Source organism: Falco cherrug, chromosome 8 (assembly GCF_023634085.1).
Source record: "Falco cherrug isolate bFalChe1 chromosome 8, bFalChe1.pri, whole genome shotgun sequence".
NCBI classification, from domain to species: Eukaryota; Metazoa; Chordata; class Aves; order Falconiformes; family Falconidae; genus Falco; species Falco cherrug.
The window spans coordinates 18859617-18877588 of record NC_073704.1 but is presented as its reverse complement, the minus strand read 5'-3'; the positions used below and the strand labels follow the sequence as shown (position 1 = coordinate 18877588).

The 17972-nt window shown below is 52.8% G+C and overlaps 2 protein-coding genes across 2 annotated transcripts in view; both read left to right on the top strand.

Moving 5' to 3' along the window:
- Nucleotides 1-14707: 14707 nt before the first annotated feature.
- The window catches only part of MTX2 (metaxin 2), a 76343-nt gene continuing 73078 nt past the window's right edge, over nt 14708-17972 (top strand). The window contains exon 1 of the mRNA XM_055718278.1: nt 14708-14712. The gene's annotated coding sequence lies outside the window, so the exon portion shown is untranslated. The remainder of the gene's footprint in view (nt 14713-17972) is intronic.
- Nucleotides 14807-16571, top strand: HOXD4 (homeobox D4). Its single transcript, XM_005442915.4, has 2 exons — nt 14807-15388; nt 15792-16571. Exons 1-2 carry the CDS (start codon nt 14980-14982, stop codon nt 16094-16096), a joined length of 714 nt encoding a protein of 237 aa, XP_005442972.1. The 5' UTR covers nt 14807-14979; the 3' UTR covers nt 16097-16571.

Below are 17972 nucleotides of genomic sequence, written 5' to 3'. Positions count from 1 at the left end.
AGTAAAACGGTTTAATTTATCTCCCCCTCTCCCCTCCCTCCCCTGACTCCCACTCCGCAGCGGGGTCCCGCAGACCGCGGTATTTCAGAGGACAGCCGAGAGCCGTCCTTTTTAGGAGCAGCAGGCAGAGGGCTGAGGTATGAGGTATAAACCCCTACCAAGATTTCTGCGTCATTTTTTCCCCACCGCCTCACGCCTCCGCGAGTGATGGTTCCGCGAAGGGAACCGCAGGGACGCGCCGGCCACTGCGACAAACACGACAAATTTATACTATCAGCCCAAGAAAGGAGCGTGCTCCCGGGGGAGCAGGGGCCGAGCCGGGGCCCCGCTCGGGAACTCGCATCCAGGGGCTGGGGAGGTGCTGGCCCGCCCGACGCCGGGGCCCTTCTCCCGCATCCACCGCCCCCCTCCCGGGAACGGCCCCGGTACGGTGGGAATCGCCGTCCCCGGGGTCGGGATTTGTGCTACGGATTTGTTCATTTCGTTTCCCTTCCTCTTCCCCCCTCCCTGCCGCTGAGGCCGGCACGCTTCCACTCCTGCAAAGCGCCAGCTCTAGAGGGAGGCACTAGCAAGCGGAGCTATTGTTCTCGGTTTATTTTAATCGCGTAGTTGGTTAAAGTTTGTAAATGAGAGGAAACTGCAGCAAAGCGGCGAAGTAAACATTTTGCTGCATGGATTTGCATAAATACACCGGTAGCCCTAGTGTACAGGAAGGATGTGCGCGTTTAAGGAAACCCAGTCGCCTGACGCGTAAAACAACCTCGGTTTTCGAAATATAATCCCCGTTGCCAGTGGCACCGGCATGCTGGGTCTCCGGCCACGGAAAAAAACTCTTTACCCTGCTGCGCTTGCGGCTGAGGCTGGGTGCAGCGGGGTCGCGGCGGGCCCTGCGCGGGTAAAGCCGCGCTGCTGCCGTTCGCTGCAAGCCCGGGCTGCCGGTGGAGACCTTCACATCCGAGCGGAGCATTTTCTAGGCTAGTATTTATCCGGGAAAGAGCTGCTGCCGCAGTTGTTTTTAATTTCCAGACAAAGAGAATAAAATTAAAATATTCCTGAAGAAGTTTCCGTTAACGTCGCTCTCCCTAGGCCAACTGGGAACGCAGCCACGGAGGCAAAACCCTACTTCCTTCTGCGCACATCATTTGCGGAGGCCTAGTGGCGACTGGGATCGTCCCTGTCTTATCTATTAAGAAAAGCAAAAAATTGCTGAAGTTGTTAACGTGTTTCGCCCCCGTAGCCTGGCAGCTAAATCTCTCCCTCCTTCACACTTGGAGTCTTGCTAAGAAAAAGAAAAGCGAGCCAGAAATTGGCGCTGGCGGTCAGTAAGCACCCAGTAAAACCGAGCCATCGAGCGCCGGGTCAGGCAGTGGTATTTTGGCAGGGAAAAGCCCTAACTGCCGCCTGCGACAACGGCAGCGCGGAGGTACCGCGCCTTCGGTTGCCGCGGAACATTTCTGTTCCTACGTCGAGCGGCTCTGCGCGGCCGTGGGTGCTCTAGGGTCGCCGCGAAGGGTGCCGGCGGGACCGAGGGACACAGTGCACGGGTGTGATATTCACGGTTGTGCAACCAGCTGAAGCAGCATGTTTAAAAGATCCTACACCTTTAGGAGTGTTTACGTTTGTTAGCTCTGTTTTCGAGGCAGGTACGGTCAACGGGGAGGGCACTGGCTATTCCCCGAAACAAAAACCGAGCAAGAAACACCCACAGTACTCCGGTCTCCGTGCCGAGCATTCCCTGGGGACACCGGGCCGGTTTTAGTCTTTTCGAGTATTTTCTAAGAATCGCATTTTCCCTGTCGGTGCCCCAGGTCCGAGCGCCCCCGGGAAGGTTTTGTCGGGGGCAGAAGCCACCCCGCCCGGGGGGCGCTGCGGGCAGCCGGGGTGCAATGCCAGCGCCCGACGCAACCTGTGGGAACGGCACACTCCGGGGTGGGAAAGCAGCTCGGACTATTTTTAGGTCGTCGTCGGCTTCAGTAGTGGGCGCTAAAGCCAGCGTGGTTTCTTTTAGGGCCCGGCGGAGCAGGGGGGTGGGATGCGGGTAAAGCCACCTTTCGTTGGGGCAAGACGCGGACCCAGCGCCACAGCGCGGTTGCCCCCTTTGAGCGGCCCCGCGGCCGCTGCGCGGGAGCTGGCCAGCGCTCCGCTCCCCGCGCGGATCTCCCGCACCCCGGCCGTGCCCGCGGGGCCCTGACACCGCGCCCGGGGCGCGCAGGCCGAGGGCAGGCGGGACCGAGGGCTCCGTAAAAGCGCAGCGCGCAGGCGAAAGAAACATGGCGCTGGGAAGCAGTATGTGCAAAATCCGCAAGGAATTGCAGTAAATTCCTTTTTGTTTGAAGAAAATTTACAACTTGGTAATAGACCTTTTTATGACCTATTTGGGCTTGTCATTGGCTGCGGCTGGTCATGTGCAGGCAGCGAGCGCTTTCATGGCCTTTTCCTGATTTCCCTGGCGAATTTCCCTCCGCATTCTGCCTTCAGAGAGCCTCAGCCCCTCTTTTTCTAACCTTTGTCTAGGCTGAGGTGTATGGCAGTCGCCCTCATGTTTGTGTCCCGCGCCCCGAAACCCGCGGCGAGTCCCGCCGCCGCCGCGCTGATACTTCCCCGACCCCGCGACGCCTCGTCTCCCGCGCCCGCGGGGGGATACGCGGAGTCCCGCGCCCGCCCCCGCGCCGACTCCAGCCCCCTGCTCCGCCGCCGCCGCCGCTTGTTGCCCCTGCTGCCGCTATCTCCTCCGGCACACGGATTGCTACGCGGGTGTAAAATGGATTACAGCGACCTTCCCGGGCTCCTCCGCATGCGGGCAGTGCCGCGAACCGGTAAGCACTCGACTCCCCTCGGGCTGGCCGCCGGTACTCCGCGCCCGCGCACCGTCCCGCACCACTCCTGTCCTCCTGCCCCGCTTGGTCACCTGTCCCTCTCAGCCCCTTGGTCTTGCTGTTACCATTGCTGTTATTATGATTGTTACTGTTGTTGCTGTTATTGCTATTGTAATTATCGTGTTGTTATTGTTAATAATAGTTGTGGGCATGCCGCGGGGTGCGTGCAGCTGTTGCGCGGTCTGGAGCGGAAAAGGCGCTGCGGGCCGCGATGGCGCGGTGACCCGCCACCCTCCGCGCCAAGGGGCGGAAGGCTGGGACGCAGTGCGAGTCGGCAAGCACCTCTCCTGCCGCGGGGTTTCTTCCAATAAAAGGTTGTTTGGGTTTTTTTTGATCGGGGGGGGGGAGATACTTTTCCCCCTGACAGTCTGAAGGGCGGTGTGGTGATGCTGTGGTTTGTTTTCCCCAAGGCGGAAGGGCGGTCGAGTAACTTTAAAGCTTAACAGGTGTTTTCGCAGGAGAATGGGGGTCAGTGCTCCCGCGGGGGCGGAGGGCGCGAGGCGGCCCCGCCGAGCCGGTCGGGCCGGGGGCTGTGCCCGGGGCCAGCCCCGGGAGCCCCCGCCCGCCCCGCCGGGCCGGTTCAGCACATCGTTCCCCACGGTGCAGGGCATGAGCTAGGGCTGCGGCTCCAAGCGGGAGGCGCCCGGGCCGGGCCGGCAGCGCGGGGGCGGGCTGCGCGGAGCCACGGCCGGGAGCGCATCCCCGCAGCACGGCTGCTTAGCCACGTGGGAATCACGGGGAGCTAAACGGGAGATGAGTTCTCGAAAAAATACTCAAATCCGGGTTTATTTTGAATTATGTAGAGGAGATAGAACAGTCACGCAAACTGTGTCTGCATTACCTATCTATGTATACATATCAGTATACACATTACCTATATACATGTATATACGTATCTACACTTCTGCTTCTCTCTGGAGAACATAAATTCTTTCGAGGTACATTATTTTGAACATATATATTGTACATATCTCCTCTTCATTTTCAAAATGTTAATGCACAGCAGAAAACCCGCTGGCTGGTTTTTTGTAGTGTTTACATCGTTGGACAGTAATGGAAATGCGCTGTGCACTGCAGGAATTTACCGAGTCGCCATTTGCCTCGAAAGCAGCCAGTTATTTAACGTAAAAGCAAATGCCTGATTAAAACATGCCCAGTAAGGGTGGAAAGGTATGGGTCGTGCCCCAGGTACGTATCTTGGAGCCGCAGAAGAAATTCCTCTTCAATCCATCCCCGAGCAGCTCCCCAGCTGCTGAGCCCGAGCCCGGCTGCGGTAAGCGACAGGGTGCCTTTCCCTCACGCTTGGGCTGTTTGCACTAGCCGACCGCCCTGCGCTGCTGAAGGTCTTGGGGATTATTTGGGAGGAATCGTTTTCAACATAGGCAACAGCCTTCAAGAGTAACTTGGAAAGTATGTATTGCGTTAGGTTTCACTCTCAGAATCCCTCCTAGGTGACACAGTAATTATAGCTGCCTGGCTATAAATCTCTCCAAAAACTTCGAAAAATCTCTTCTTTGAGCTGTTTTGAAATTATTCGTAGCCTGGGGGGCGGGGGGGGAGAAGAAAACAAAAGCAGGATGTTCTAACGAATTCTAATGTGCATGTGTGTGTCTGCGGGTCCATATGCTGACGCATACGGATACACATATGCATTTATGATCCCACTGGTTTATGTGGGAGTTCGGCTTTTTTCCCTCCTAACCGGCTTCCTTCCTTCCTTGCTTTTGCTCTTTTTCTTGGGTTTTTTTTTTCTTTTCCTTTCATTACTTTCATTAACATAGAAGCTCACATAGGTATGTGTATGCTCTTAAATATACCTATATGTTTGTAAGTATTCATAACAAACTCTGTATGTGTGTGTATATATATATGGCACATAAGAAGACTGCATTTTTATATATATTTATACACCTACATAACGTGGGCGCCTGTATGAGCATAGAAGTGTTGGTGTGCTGTAATTTTTGATTTTTGGAATACAGAATTCACATTTCTCACACCTGCTTCATTTCCCGAGGTGTTCGACAGAATTTATGACTTTTTTTTTTTTTTTTTTTTTTTTTTTTCAAAGGAAACAGACGATCCCTAGCCCACACTTTGCTGACGCACGGGCAGTAAAAGAACACCACCACAAAACACCCGGCAGGAAACGGCAGCCTGCGCTCCCTGGCAGTGCCCAGGTACCGCTGGCGCCGGCTGCCATTTGGGAAGTCATGCTGGGCTCCCGCTTGGCTGCTGCAAGTTGCCTGGGGGAGACGTGCAGCCTCTGCTCCCCGAGTCTGGCAGGGGTCTGGTGCAAGGAGGGGAATGCGATGTGAACTGCGGACCTGGGAAACCCGATAAGACTAAGCAAAGACAAACAGTTGGTTTTGCGCTCTTAAGAACCGCAAATCCCGCCGATTCGTTTATTTCCCAATAATGTTTCCCTTTCTCCAAACAAATATAATTCTCACGGGGTGTTTTATGAGCGCTTGGGGCAGAAAAAAATCCGAACAAAGACAGTATTTCACCCCTCGGTTGGCAGGCAGCTGTTAAAGGTATTTACGGCTCTACTGCAGTGCGGCACTCAATGCTGCTGGAGCGGGAGAGGAAAAAACAGGAAGCGAAAGGAAAAGATGAGGCACAATAAACATTGCAGCAGGTCGCGGGGGCCGGGCGGGGCGCGGAGGAAGGGTCTCTGCTAAAGACAAGGGGCAATAAAGTGCATTGAGCGGCAGCAGGCTCTGCCCAAGCCCAGCGCTCCCTTTCCATCACCCGCGGGGGAGGGGACGGCGAGAGCGGGGCTGGCAGCCCGCAGCGCCCACCCAGCGCCCCACGCCAGGGGCGACCCGAGCTGGACCCCGTGAGGGGGCGGGGGCGGCGGGGCCAGCCCAGCCGCCCGCTCGGCCCCGCCGTCGAGGCCCGGCTTCGCCGCCTCTGCCCGCGGGTGGGCGCCCGCTCCGACAGCCCGGGCCAGGGTCACCTGCCCGCGGCTCCCCGCCTCGGGGCGGCCGGGCCGGGGCGCGGAGCGGCCGCCGGGGGCGCGGCAGGCCTTGTCCGCCGTCGCCAGCCATTTTGTCTCCACGGCCTCTTCCAGGAGAAGGCGCTGTAGGACAAGCCTGGCCGCTCTCCCCGCCTGGCCGAGGGGCCCGCCGCCCCCCACCGCCCCCCGCCGCCCGGCCCGGGCCCCGGACCCCTCCGCCGCCCGCCTGGCCACGGGAGAGACCCGCCGGCGGACGGGGGGCACGGGGGGGGGTTCGCCATCCTTCTCGGGCGTCTCCGGAGCCCTCCCCAGCTGTGCCCCAGCTGTGCACGGCCTCCCGCGCTGCGGCTCCCGCCCGCCGCGGGTCCACGGGCCCTTGCGCGCCCCCGTGCGCGCCCCTCCTCGTTCCCTGCCTTCCCCACGGTGCCTACGGGGCTCACCTCGGGTGCCTCGCCGCCCTCCCGGTCACCGGCCCGACCTTTGATGTGGGGCATTCACTGCTTCCTTCCCTGCCCCTTTGATGTGGGTGCCAGAGCACCGTGGAGGCCCGCACCCTTCTCCCTGCCGGCTCCCCTCGTCCGGGCAGAGTCCCCGGCCTGCGCACATTCCCTCTGCCCCCTGCAAGTCGGGGCCCGGCAGATCTCCCTGCCTGCGTCTCACCTGTTGCCTCCAGGCTTCATCTTCCCCAGCCGTGCCCGGACATGACCCTGGCGGCCCCCGGCCCCCCGGGCCGTGCCTGCCCCAGCTAGACGCTCCCACGGCCCACAGCCTCGCCTCCCTGCCCTGCACTCCTCGCCCTCTTCCCCCGCGGACCCGGGGTGCCGCCGCCGCTGCCCCCGTTTGATGTCGAGGCGCGGCTCGCCGCCGCCCTGCCCGCTCCGGGTCTCTGCTGCCGCCGGATCTGCCTGCAGGCGCGGGGTGCTGAGGGCAGGGGCCTTTGCATGCCCACATCCTGCTCGGCGAGGGCATGGGCGGTGGGGTGACTGCTGAAAGGTCGGGGTTGTGATAAAAGCAGAGAGGGCTAATGCGTTTGACGCTATCAAGGCGTTCGGTAGGTCTTCAAAGTCAGAGATGGAGCCTGTCATTTTCTGGCGGTGTGGTCCTCGGGGCAGGAGGCTGGTCGTCATGTCTGTCAAGTAGTATCGAGACCGATGGTGATTTACACATGCGATTCAATTTCCCCAAGCCTTTTATCACAACAATTACCAGAGGGAAACCAATTGTTACTGGGTTACTTCATTCCACATCTTATCCAGCTCCAGATCGTCAGCCCCGAATATGAGAACTTGCATAAAAGCCTAGAGAATGAACTGGCCAGAGCTTCAAAGTCAACTTTCACATCTGCATTTTAGAATAGGAACTGTGAAAATCCTCCTAAATCCCTCTTCAAAATCTCTGGGCTACAATTACTCGGTTGCAGAAACATTCGTCTTGCCCCTAGATCACAGGGAGCTGTATCTCACTCATCGACTCCTCACTATCCCACAGCCTCATCTCTCCCAGCCCCAGCCTCCCGGACACGTTTGCCCGAAGCACGTGCCCGGGCCTTGCAGTCGCTCCCTCCCTGTTTGCCAGGGTCTGACACTTCGGTTGCCTGGCCGGCCACCTGCTTTGCCACGGCTCCTCTCCTCCCGCACTCGCGGGAGGGTGCCCCGTCTCCAAACCGTGGGCTTCTCTAGCCCACGGGATGGACCAAGGGAGCCAAAGCCATTGCAGACACCCGGGAAGGGACGTGACGCTCGCCATGTCCGCAGAGGGGCTGAAGCCCATTCGTGGTCCCCACTGCCCGGGACCGGACTCTGCAACACCAGCAGCTGCCATGCCCAGGGCGAATGCATTTGATTCTGCGTCATGGTTCTTGTCCCAGCCTTGTTTTCCCCACATTTTGTTCGTCTTTCCCGTTGCACCCTACCCCTCGCGTCCCGATCCGCAGCTTTTTCTCCCACCTTCCCAGGACACCGGCACCCTGGCTTCTCGCAGCTGCTTTCCCCTGAAGCCATTCCCCAGGAGGCCGGGGTCAGGCGTGGAGGGAGGCTGGAGGGTGCCAGGGTCCAGCACCTGCCGTGCCCAGGCCCAAGTGCCCAGGTTCCTGGGCAGGGCACAGGATACAGCCCCATGGAGCTCTTCTCCTGCCTGCCAGGGAGGGGACTGGGAGCATGGGCCGTGCTCCAGCTGAAAGCAACCCTGGAGTCAGCCCCACGCTGGGCAGCCCACCACTCTCCCAGGGACGCCTGGCCCGATCCCCCGGGGTTTTTGTCGGCCACCCAGTAAAGTTCCTCAGATTACGCACTGCAGCTGAAATGTCACCCTAGGCACTGCCCTTGCCAGCCGCCCTGGGCAAGGAAGGGCACAGAAAGAAAGAGCCATCCCCAGCTTAGGCCATCAAAAAAGCACGAGGGTGATGCCATGTGATTAGGGCATTGACACAAAGCAAGAAAAACAGCAAAGTGCAAATAACCCTGGGTCGTAAAGAAGGAGCAGGGAAACTGCTCGGGAGGCCTCTTGCTTTCTGGAGGAAAAAGAATTCGTCAGCTGAGATCTGAGCCACCTGAAGAGCACGGCCAGAGCTTACGCTGCCCGTTTTGGGCAACCTCGAACTCATATAGCCAGGTTCGATAGGAAATGGCCGAGTAAGAGCAAACCAGGAGGGACTTGACTCTGGCGTTAGGTACCACCCAGCTGGTGACGGTGCTACCACCCAGCAAGGAGGTGCAGTTGGCTCGCTGCTCAGAGCTGAGCCCCGCGGGCTGGGACAGCGGCCGGTCCCCTCTCTCCGCGGCCGGTCCCCGGCGGGGCTGACGCGGCTCCCCGCCCTCTGGGGAAAGCACAAGCTCCTCCTCGGAGGCACCAGGAGCTGCTGGTCGCTCCGACTTCCTCATCTTAGCCATGATAGATTGGGAGTTGATGCCCGGGTTCCTTTATGCTGTGTGACTGCCCGCGACATTTGACTTCCTGTGCTCAGGCTCCTTGAAATTCTCATTTGCTAACTCACACCCTGTTCCCTTCACACCAGGGCTGTTTTATTGTTTTATAACCGTCCTTAAACTTCCAGTCCTCAAAGATCTCTTTGTGGCAGGCTTCACACTTTCTCTTTTTCCAAAGCCCGGTGCCCTCGCTGTTTCCCGCAGTTTGGTCGCTTGCAAAGGTCCATCGAGTGCCCAGCGAGCCCGCAGCCCCTGGCACAGCTCCTCCGGGCAGCAGCTCAGGAGGTGCGCGGGTCAAAACCATTTTCCAGGGGCGCGTGACCAAAATGCCACATGCATCCAGGGAAGAAGGGAGAGGGGGTTCCTCCCCGAACCACCTCTGTTTTTTCCTGACGATGGGTTTCCCTGTCCCCTAAGAAGTGAAAAGAAAGGGTACCCACGGTGAAATGCACCCGGCCTCTTTCTCAAGAGCAATTTGGGAGCGCTTGTAGCAGCTTTACCTACAACACTCTTCTCAAAAAGGCCGGCATAACGCCGCGGAGCTGACCTTCTGCCCATCCCCGCTATTCCGATCCAGTCCCGTTTTATAGGACAGATTCAGCGAACCTTTATTTAGCGAATAAAAGTTTAAAGCTGAAGGTTATTTATGGTTCCACAGAGATAGGTCCTGAGTGGCTATTTAGAAGCACGTGATTCCAATAAACTTTGTTTTATGGCTTGAGAGTTGACAAGCCAAAATATAATTCCCACCATAAATTAGTTTAAGAGCATACAAGTGCAGATGCTTTCGTTCCTGGAAGCAGTAATCGGGAAAGTGTTAGCAGGGAACCGTCTGCGGGAATGCGGCCGCGCAGGCACCTCTGCTCCCGGGTCCCCCCGGTCGCGGGGGGAGCGCACAGTAAGTCCGCTACCGGCCTCCCCGCCGCCGCCGCCGCGCTCGGGCTCTTTGCACCCCTCGAAACTCTGCCGGAGCGGGGCACCGGCGCGCGCCGCCCGGCAGTGCGGGGCTGCCTTGCTGGGGAAAACGGGCAGGTAGAGCTCAGGTGGCTGGGGCAGCGCCGGGAGGAGCGGGCTGCCCTTGTCTGACATCCCTGAATCAATGGGGCATCTTATTTAAAGCTAACATTTTTATTTTTTTTTTAATAATAATAATTTAAAAAGGGATACGAAGGAAAGGAACGGTAAGGGAATGTTCAGTGCTGAAATGCTGATATTATTCCGCTGTTCTCGCAAGATCTGAATCCTATCCAGAGTGGGCAGAACTAAAACAAATAATTAATTTTTTTTAACAAAACCAGTCTTTGGAAGCTCTATCTAGTGAACTATTGATACCGAGGCAGTTGCTCTGTGTGTAATACAATAACTTTCCAAGATATCGTAGGAAGGCAATAGAGGAGGAAAACTCGCTGACAGAAAAGAACCCCCCAATATTATTTGCGTTTCAGGAGCGCCTGTTTTTGTTTTCCTTAATGTGATCTTTGAATGTATTTATTAGAAGGTTTGAAGGAAAGTTCAAGTCAAATCTGTCCTTCTGTAATGCAAACAAAGACGCATGTCTCGTGGTTACTGTTAGGTTAATTAGGTGATCTTAAAGGGGACCTATTTTAGAGTAATCCGAGACTTTTTCTTATAAAATTGTAGTTCTTCCTGTGCTCAGCATGGATACGATGCTGCATGGCATTTTGTGAGATTTTGTGGGTGATGGTTTAGCAAAGGTGATCTGAATATTTCATTTGTGACTGGATAGCCACGGAACAAAAAAAAAAAAAAAAAAAGGCCTTTGTTACTCTTCCCCCCCCCCCCCCATCAGCGAAAGAGGGAGGTCTGGCTTTTCATCCCTTTAGAAATTATCCGGTATAAAATCTAGACTATGAATATTAAAAGTGAAAGATCACACCCCAGGCACAGGAAAAGCATGTGTTCATAAAAAACTGCCTGAGTGCAACGTGGTCCTCATTCTGAAGGGGCTTCCACCCCACCACTCCGCTGCTCGCAGGATTTACCACCAGCTCCTCTCTGCCTTCATCTATCAAACGTGGTCTGTAACTGTTCTCCAGAAATATCACCCGTATGTGGAATACAACAGTAACACACGTTTTTATTGCAACAGGTTCGGCAACATGGAAGGACATCCACCGTAAGTAACCTCTTATTTCTCATAATTTGTGTTGCTTGAAAATCCTGTTTCTTCCCTTCAGACTGGAAGAATTAAAAATTATGTATCCCTGCTGAATATTGCTAACAAAAAAAAAAAAAATATGGAAGGAAAAAAGACTATGTCAGCATGTGAAGGCTCTTGTGGAGTTGGTTTGTGGTACCTTGTCATAGTCCTGGCTAGCGTTAGGTGGAGAGGTGCAGTCTCCTGAGGGTTTATTATAGGGCTGTGCAGGTGTCCTGCTCTTAAGCACTCTGAAGCAATTAGCAGCGTTTCCATTTTAACTCGGCGGGACCGTACAGCGCCTCCCCGTGCAGAGCCCGGACGGATCACGTTGTGTCCCGGCGCCTCACAACCTTGGCTACTCCCACTCTTTCCTCCAGACGGGATTCCAAGCAGAGCTGTGCCTGCTGTCTAACGTTAACGTCGTTTGGCACAGCCCGGTGAAGGGGTGGGAGAGGCGGCGGGGTCTTTCCGGGGGCTGTCAGCGCCCGCCAGCCGGGTCAGCCGCGCTGCAGCCAGGTCGTGCGGGGCGGTAGCGCTGGTCCTCTGCTACCACGTCTCTCCGGGCAAGGGATATCCAAACGTGGATCTAAATGCTGTGAAGGCAAGGAAGGGAATGGGTATCTGAGCTCAGGAGGGCAACCTTTTGCTGCAGGGGTTTTCGCATCCTCGGTGGTCCCGCATGAGCTGCGGTGGGGGGACCGAGGGGAGGGCAGCAGATCAGTGTGTAGCAGGAGATGCTGTTGAACCTTTCTGGCTGCAGTAAGGAGCTAAGTGCATAAGTCCTGGTGTGTCACAATGGGACTGGCTCAGAGGAAAGAAATCCTGCGATATTTGGAAATTCATTAGGTATACGTTGCCCTCCCTGCTCCTGTCAGCCCCACTCTGATCGGGAACATGTACAGGAGAGGAGCTGTGTTTGTTTGCGTTTCTCCCTGTTTCCTCTCCCTGCTTGCTGATAAATAATCTCTTTCACTGCTTTTGCCAGGCTTCTCCTTCTCTTTTTGCCTGACATTGCGATATTGGTTTCCGAGCCCTCATATACAAACTAAAGAATCGCCTGCAGCGTTGCAGTTTTAATTGTATTCCATAGGTAACTTTCCTCCCCCCCCGTAACTCAACCCTGTGCTATGTAGATGCCCTTGGCATTTTATTCCAGGGCCGGCCCTAAATGTATGGATTACTTGTTTTCTGCCAAAGTATATTTAGCATACTGATTATGAACCAGAATACAAAAAGCCTGATAGATCAAAAGCATTTTGTATGGGCAGTTGAACAGGAGGTGAATATATAACGCTTTGGTTCATCAATAACTCTTTGGCTTTGACCTGTCTGAGCAAGTCGTGCAATAAGGTGAAACGCAGGTCACAGCGTCTAACAAATATGAAAATGTGTAGTATTAAGCAAAGCGGGGAGCTGCTGCTTCCCCAGCCCCATCGCTTCTCCCCGGGCAGCCCTCGCTGGTCTTGTCCGCTCCCGGGGCTGCCCCAAACTCGAGCTCACTTTGGGGGTGTGTGTTACCCTGCCAGTTCAGCCGAGTGGTTAATACCCCCCTCCGGGGGGAGGTATCACCCCCCTCCTCTCAAAGAAAGGAGGAGAAAGCGGGGCGAGCCGCTTAAAACAGTTGGGTGGAGATTTAAATAATCCGGGGGGGTGGGGGTAGCAGATTAGGGACACAAAATCGTTTCGAGTTGCACTTGCTGTGAAGAAGACACCACCGTAGTGGTAAGAAAGCAGATGTTTAAAACCAGCATCCCCCAGATCAGGCAGCTGGGAGTTGGAGCCAGGCAAACAAACCGGTACACATCGCTCGAATAAACGCAACACCCCCAAATCTGCCCTCCGCAGTGGTTGGATGTATCACACCCGCACCATTATTTGTCCTTATGGTGCCTGTTTTAAATAGTGGAAGCAGAAGAGGTTGACCGCAGGACAGCAGTGAGGAGCTGGGTCAGACACAATTCATGAACTTTTGTACTCCTGTGTGCCGCTGTCGACAAAGTAAAAATAATGAAACTTTGTGATATGTTTGTAAATGATTTCGGCTGACCTCTCGCCCTGCCCTTCACCATAAACGCTACGGCGGGGAGAACCTGGGAGGGTGCGAGGCTGCGGCTCGCAGGCAGCTCGCGGGGATAATAGCTAGACCAGCATAATGGGATGAAGGTAAATTTGGAAACTCTCCCCTTCCCGAGAGCAACTAACTCCAGCCTCTAATCTCCTCTTTTTCACCAATCGCTGTTTCTGTTGTAGGCTGTTTTACTTCTGTTTCGATTTTTTTTTTAATTCCTTTTTTTTTTTATTTTGTTTGGGGGTGTGTGTGTATTTCTAATTATGGAGAATCTCTTCAGATTCCTGCTAGCCTAAATAGATAAAGACTATTTTCTAGATTATTTTAACCATTATTATTCTAAATAGCGCAATTTGACCGGTAACGTCCGTTTTCCGTAGCGAGGACGTAAATGGCAGAGCATTTAAAGTGAACAGCAGGTCTTTCTGAGAATTTGGTAGGCGAAATTCGTCGCTATAAATTGGTGCAGAGTCTTATAGCTCTATTACAGCAATAATAACAAGCGTGAATCTTTTCTGAAATCCCACCGTCCTGCAAATCCGTATTTCAGAACTGAGTCCCAGCAGAATAGTTTGCATTCCTCAGAAGACAGTAAAGACTTAAGAGAATTGCAAAGACCTGCTATATTGTAGATGAAAACAGAATGTTATTACGTTGTCTATATATACCCTGTAGAACCGAATTTGTGTGATATTCATATAGTCACAGATTCGATTCTAGGGGAATATATGGTCGATGCAAAAACTTCACCTTTCTGCAAATGGTTAGAAGTTTAAATACTGGCGGAATCAAAAGGCATGTGCGTGCTGAACACTCAGAATTTATAAAAGTTTTGCTGCCTCGCTCCTATTTGCTAAGGTTTAGGACGTCTCTTAAAATGTCAGTTATCGTTCAGTCCTAACTGTCACTGACAGACTGTGAATTTAAACAGTTAATCTCACCAGAAGTTGCAAATTTTCTGGGAAAAAAAATTACCTACCGATCAGTGAATGAATCTTTAAAAAGATACTCATAAATTAGCTAGATATGTCAGACGTTAGCAAAATTTTCCTGTCAAGGGTCCAGATCGCATCAAAATATTTACGACAGCAGCAAAACCAGCATTCGTCTCACTGGAATGTATTTACTTGTGCTCCAGGAATGATATTGATGAATGAAGACCGAATTTATCTCATTAAACCCGTGATATTTTTAACCTAATTAAATGGCGTCTCCAGTTCAATTGATTGAACTTTAATGGTTAAAAGTGAACGGTTTCTTGCCATCTGTATGATTTTACACACGTGCGTGCACAGATTTATGTATATACGTGTGCGTTTGCATCTGTGCGGGCGTACGTATGCACACGTATATATTGAGGCTTGAAAGTGAATGAGAAGTTACTGATTGCCTAATTTTATTCAGCAGAACTAAATTCTGGTAACTTTTGGATGACCTCTGCGAGACAAAGACAGGACAGATCTATTGTACATGATTATTACCCCCTTCTTTGATGGCTTTTCTTTTCCTCGCCTCCTTATCAGCTTCCTCCCTTTTAACTCCACTTCAGCTCCTCGCTCCGTATATTTCTTTCGATATTTTATTTCAAGCGAGGTAACAAACCCCGGTGGCGATCGCGGCTGGTGAATCAGGCGGCGGGGCACCATCCGCCGGGGGCGAGGGCAGCCGGCTCAGACAAAAGGCTGGCCCTACCTGCGGGCCGGGGAGGCGGCCGCCGCCCGGGGAGCATCACTGCACCTCCGGTACCTGGTTCGGGGGGTGCGACCCGCCGGGGAGGGGGGTCATTCGGTTACAGGGATATTATTGAGCGAAATCGGTGGAAATGCTGAGCTGCGGAGAAATCCGGTGATCGGCTCCCGCCTCCCCATTGGCCGGGCCGGTCACATGCCCGCCTAACTTTATTCAGTTGACAGCAAGTAGGAGGGCTCTATGGCAGGGGAAAAAAAGACAACACGAGAAAAATTAGTATTTTCTACCTTCAGAAATTAATGGCCATGAGTTCGTATATGGTGAACTCTAAGTATGTGGATCCCAAATTTCCTCCTTGCGAGGAATATTTGCAGAATAGCTACCTAGGCGAGCAGGGGGCCGAGTACTACAGTGACTCGCAGGGCTCTGATTTCCAGCACCAGGGTCTCTACCCACGGTCAAACTACAGCGAGCAGCCCTTTAGCTGTAGCAATGCCCAAGGCTCTGCCGTGCAGCCGCGGGGTCATGGACAGGAGCAATCCGGCCCAGCGAGCCACTTCCCCGGCCAAGCAGAGCATTGTCCACCGCCTCCAATGCCCAACTCGCGAGCCTGCAGCCAGCAGCCGGCCCTCAAAGCCCCAAACGGGTCAGCAGTTAAGCAGCCAGCAGTAGTTTATCCCTGGATGAAGAAAGTCCATGTTAACTCGGGTAAGGATCCTCTTCTTACTTTGCTCTTCTCCCCTGCTTCCGATCGTCCTCAGCGACGCTCGCCCGAGTCCCTGCCAGGCTCGTGGACGAGCTTTTTAAGCCGAGGTAGCCAATTACACTCGTCATAAATTTTTATTGCTGAGGAAATAGGCCGTTGGCCATGCGGGGCTTTGCCGTGCAGGGGAAAACTCCATTTTAGGAGCCTGGTAGAGGCTCACAGCCTACCTAGCTGCGTGTGCCTGCAGCGCCTGCCTTAAATGAGGGGGAGAGCAGCCCGTTCATTGTAAGCGACTGGGACGAATCCAGCCCGGCCACATGCTCGCAGCTCGTAAGGTTTTCTTTTGTAAAGTCGAACCGGCAAGTCAAGATTAGCTTTGTAAAGTTCTCCGTATTTTTTTCCCAGTGAATCCCAATTACAACGGAGGGGAACCTAAACGCTCCCGCACAGCTTACACCAGACAGCAAGTCCTAGAACTGGAAAAAGAATTTCATTTTAACAGGTACCTGACCAGGCGCCGCCGTATCGAGATAGCCCACACTTTGTGTCTCTCTGAGCGCCAGATCAAGATCTGGTTTCAGAACAGAAGAATGAAGTGGAAAAAAGATCACAAACTGCCCAACACGAAGGGCAGGTCTTCTGCCTCTGGTTCAAACCCCCATTTACAGACTGGTTCCAAGGACCATCAGACTGACTTGACAACTTTGTAGAAGAGGTGAAATTTTCCATTTCATCCTTTGCTTCTGACCAGTACTGTACATAACTGACACTGCCCAAGCAGAACCTGCATGTAGCAGCTAAGGACTCGAGAAACTGTCATCTTTCTTTAAGGTACTGTTGTACAAAGGAGACAAAATGACGCTACTCTGGACTTTTATTTTATTTGCCTCTGCTAGCACAACCTAAAAAAGGAAAAATAAAAAAAGGGGGGAAAGAAAGGAGGAAAAAAAAAAAGGAAACATCATGCAGGCAGTGGGAATTGGGAAAATATTAAACGAGACCTTCTGTCCATAAAAAGTAATAAATCATTGAAAATGACACTGTCCTGTGTTGCAGTTTTGAATTCGAAAGTAGAGGTTTGATGCTTTATTCTTGGATTTTTACTTTTAATTGTCTTTTTATCCCATGCAGTTTCTGGAGGAGGATGCATTTGGGCAAGTTGAGGACAGGAAATTTATAGCATAGTCTTTTATTTGAACATAAAGACTAGTAATTGTGAACTTTTTGTGCTGCTTACCTTTCTTGGTGTAATGAAAATACTTGCTCATTTCTATAACGTCTCAGAAGGTGTGCATAGAAATTAAGTCAAAACGGGTTATTTTATGTACTGATAGTGTTAGCGTATTTATTTATTTGTTATGTAGAAGAGTAAAGATAAAAAACAAAATAGTCAAACCAAAAAAGGAGAAGGGGAGCTGAAATACAGTATTTCTCCTTCCCAGTCCCATGAACACATGTATAATTGTTTACTTGTCTTGGACGTACACAACTTTCTTGTCCCTTTTTTTGATTTTCCTTATTTGTGAATAGGAAAGGCGTCCCTACTCCTTACCGTGTGCCATCCAGGGCTAACAGGCTTGAAATCTGTTTCCCAAGTCTGCTTTGCTCAGCGCTGTGCTTTAAACCATCAATACCTCATTTAAAAATGTAGAAAAAAAAAAGGGGGGGGGGGAAAGGACCACAGAAGCCAACCCCTACAACAAAAAAATAAAAAGAAAACCCCCGAGTGAAAAATTAGTGTGATTTCTGATATAATCTGAGCCATTCAAAACTGAAAGCTGAATACATTCTTTCAATCAGATTTTAAATTTCTTTTCTGCCCGAGAGAAAGATAGGCTATGTGGGTTGCTGCTTTGTTTTGTTTTTGGGGTTGTTTTGGTCTGTTGTGTGTTGTTGTTTTGTGGTTTGTTTGTTGGTGGTTTTTTTGTATTTGGTTTTGGGTTTTTTTAAGAACAGTGATTGTTTTTGAGCAAGCCACGACACATGACTCTGATGGCTGGAAATCTCAGCAAGTTGCTTTCAGGGAAAGGGGAAAGGCTTGGATGGGAGCAGAGCTGGTCTAATATCCACGGGTTTGTCCCTGGCTGCTGGCTGCATCGTGCCAAAGTTTTAGTGAGCTGTAACTACCAAACCCAGCCAAACCAGCTCCTTCAGCCACTTAAATCTCTGCTCATGAGATATTAAAGCTCAGCCCTTATCTCCTGTACCCTCAGGGCAGGATGGGAGAGGGACCGTATAATTGAAATTGTAACGAGGTGATCCCTTTATTAAAGAGAAAAGAGGCAAAGAAGGAAACCCAGAGCAAACGCTGAAGGAAAGTGGAAAGAGCAGGGGGTGAGTTAATGTGCCCATCTCCAGGCTGGGTGCTTCCCACCGAGGACTCACTGCTTTCTGGGCTCGCTCGGGAAAACACTGTCCAAAATGGGCTTGAATTAATTCGAAAATAAAAGGCGAGCTTTTCAACAGGGGTGTATTCGGCAGCATTAACTGTGGCCAGCGGTTAATTTCTGCCCTTTTCTCATCCCTAGAAGTCTGCAAAGTGTCTTTAAGACTTGGTCTTTTGTTTTAGAGCCTGGAGAAAACTCT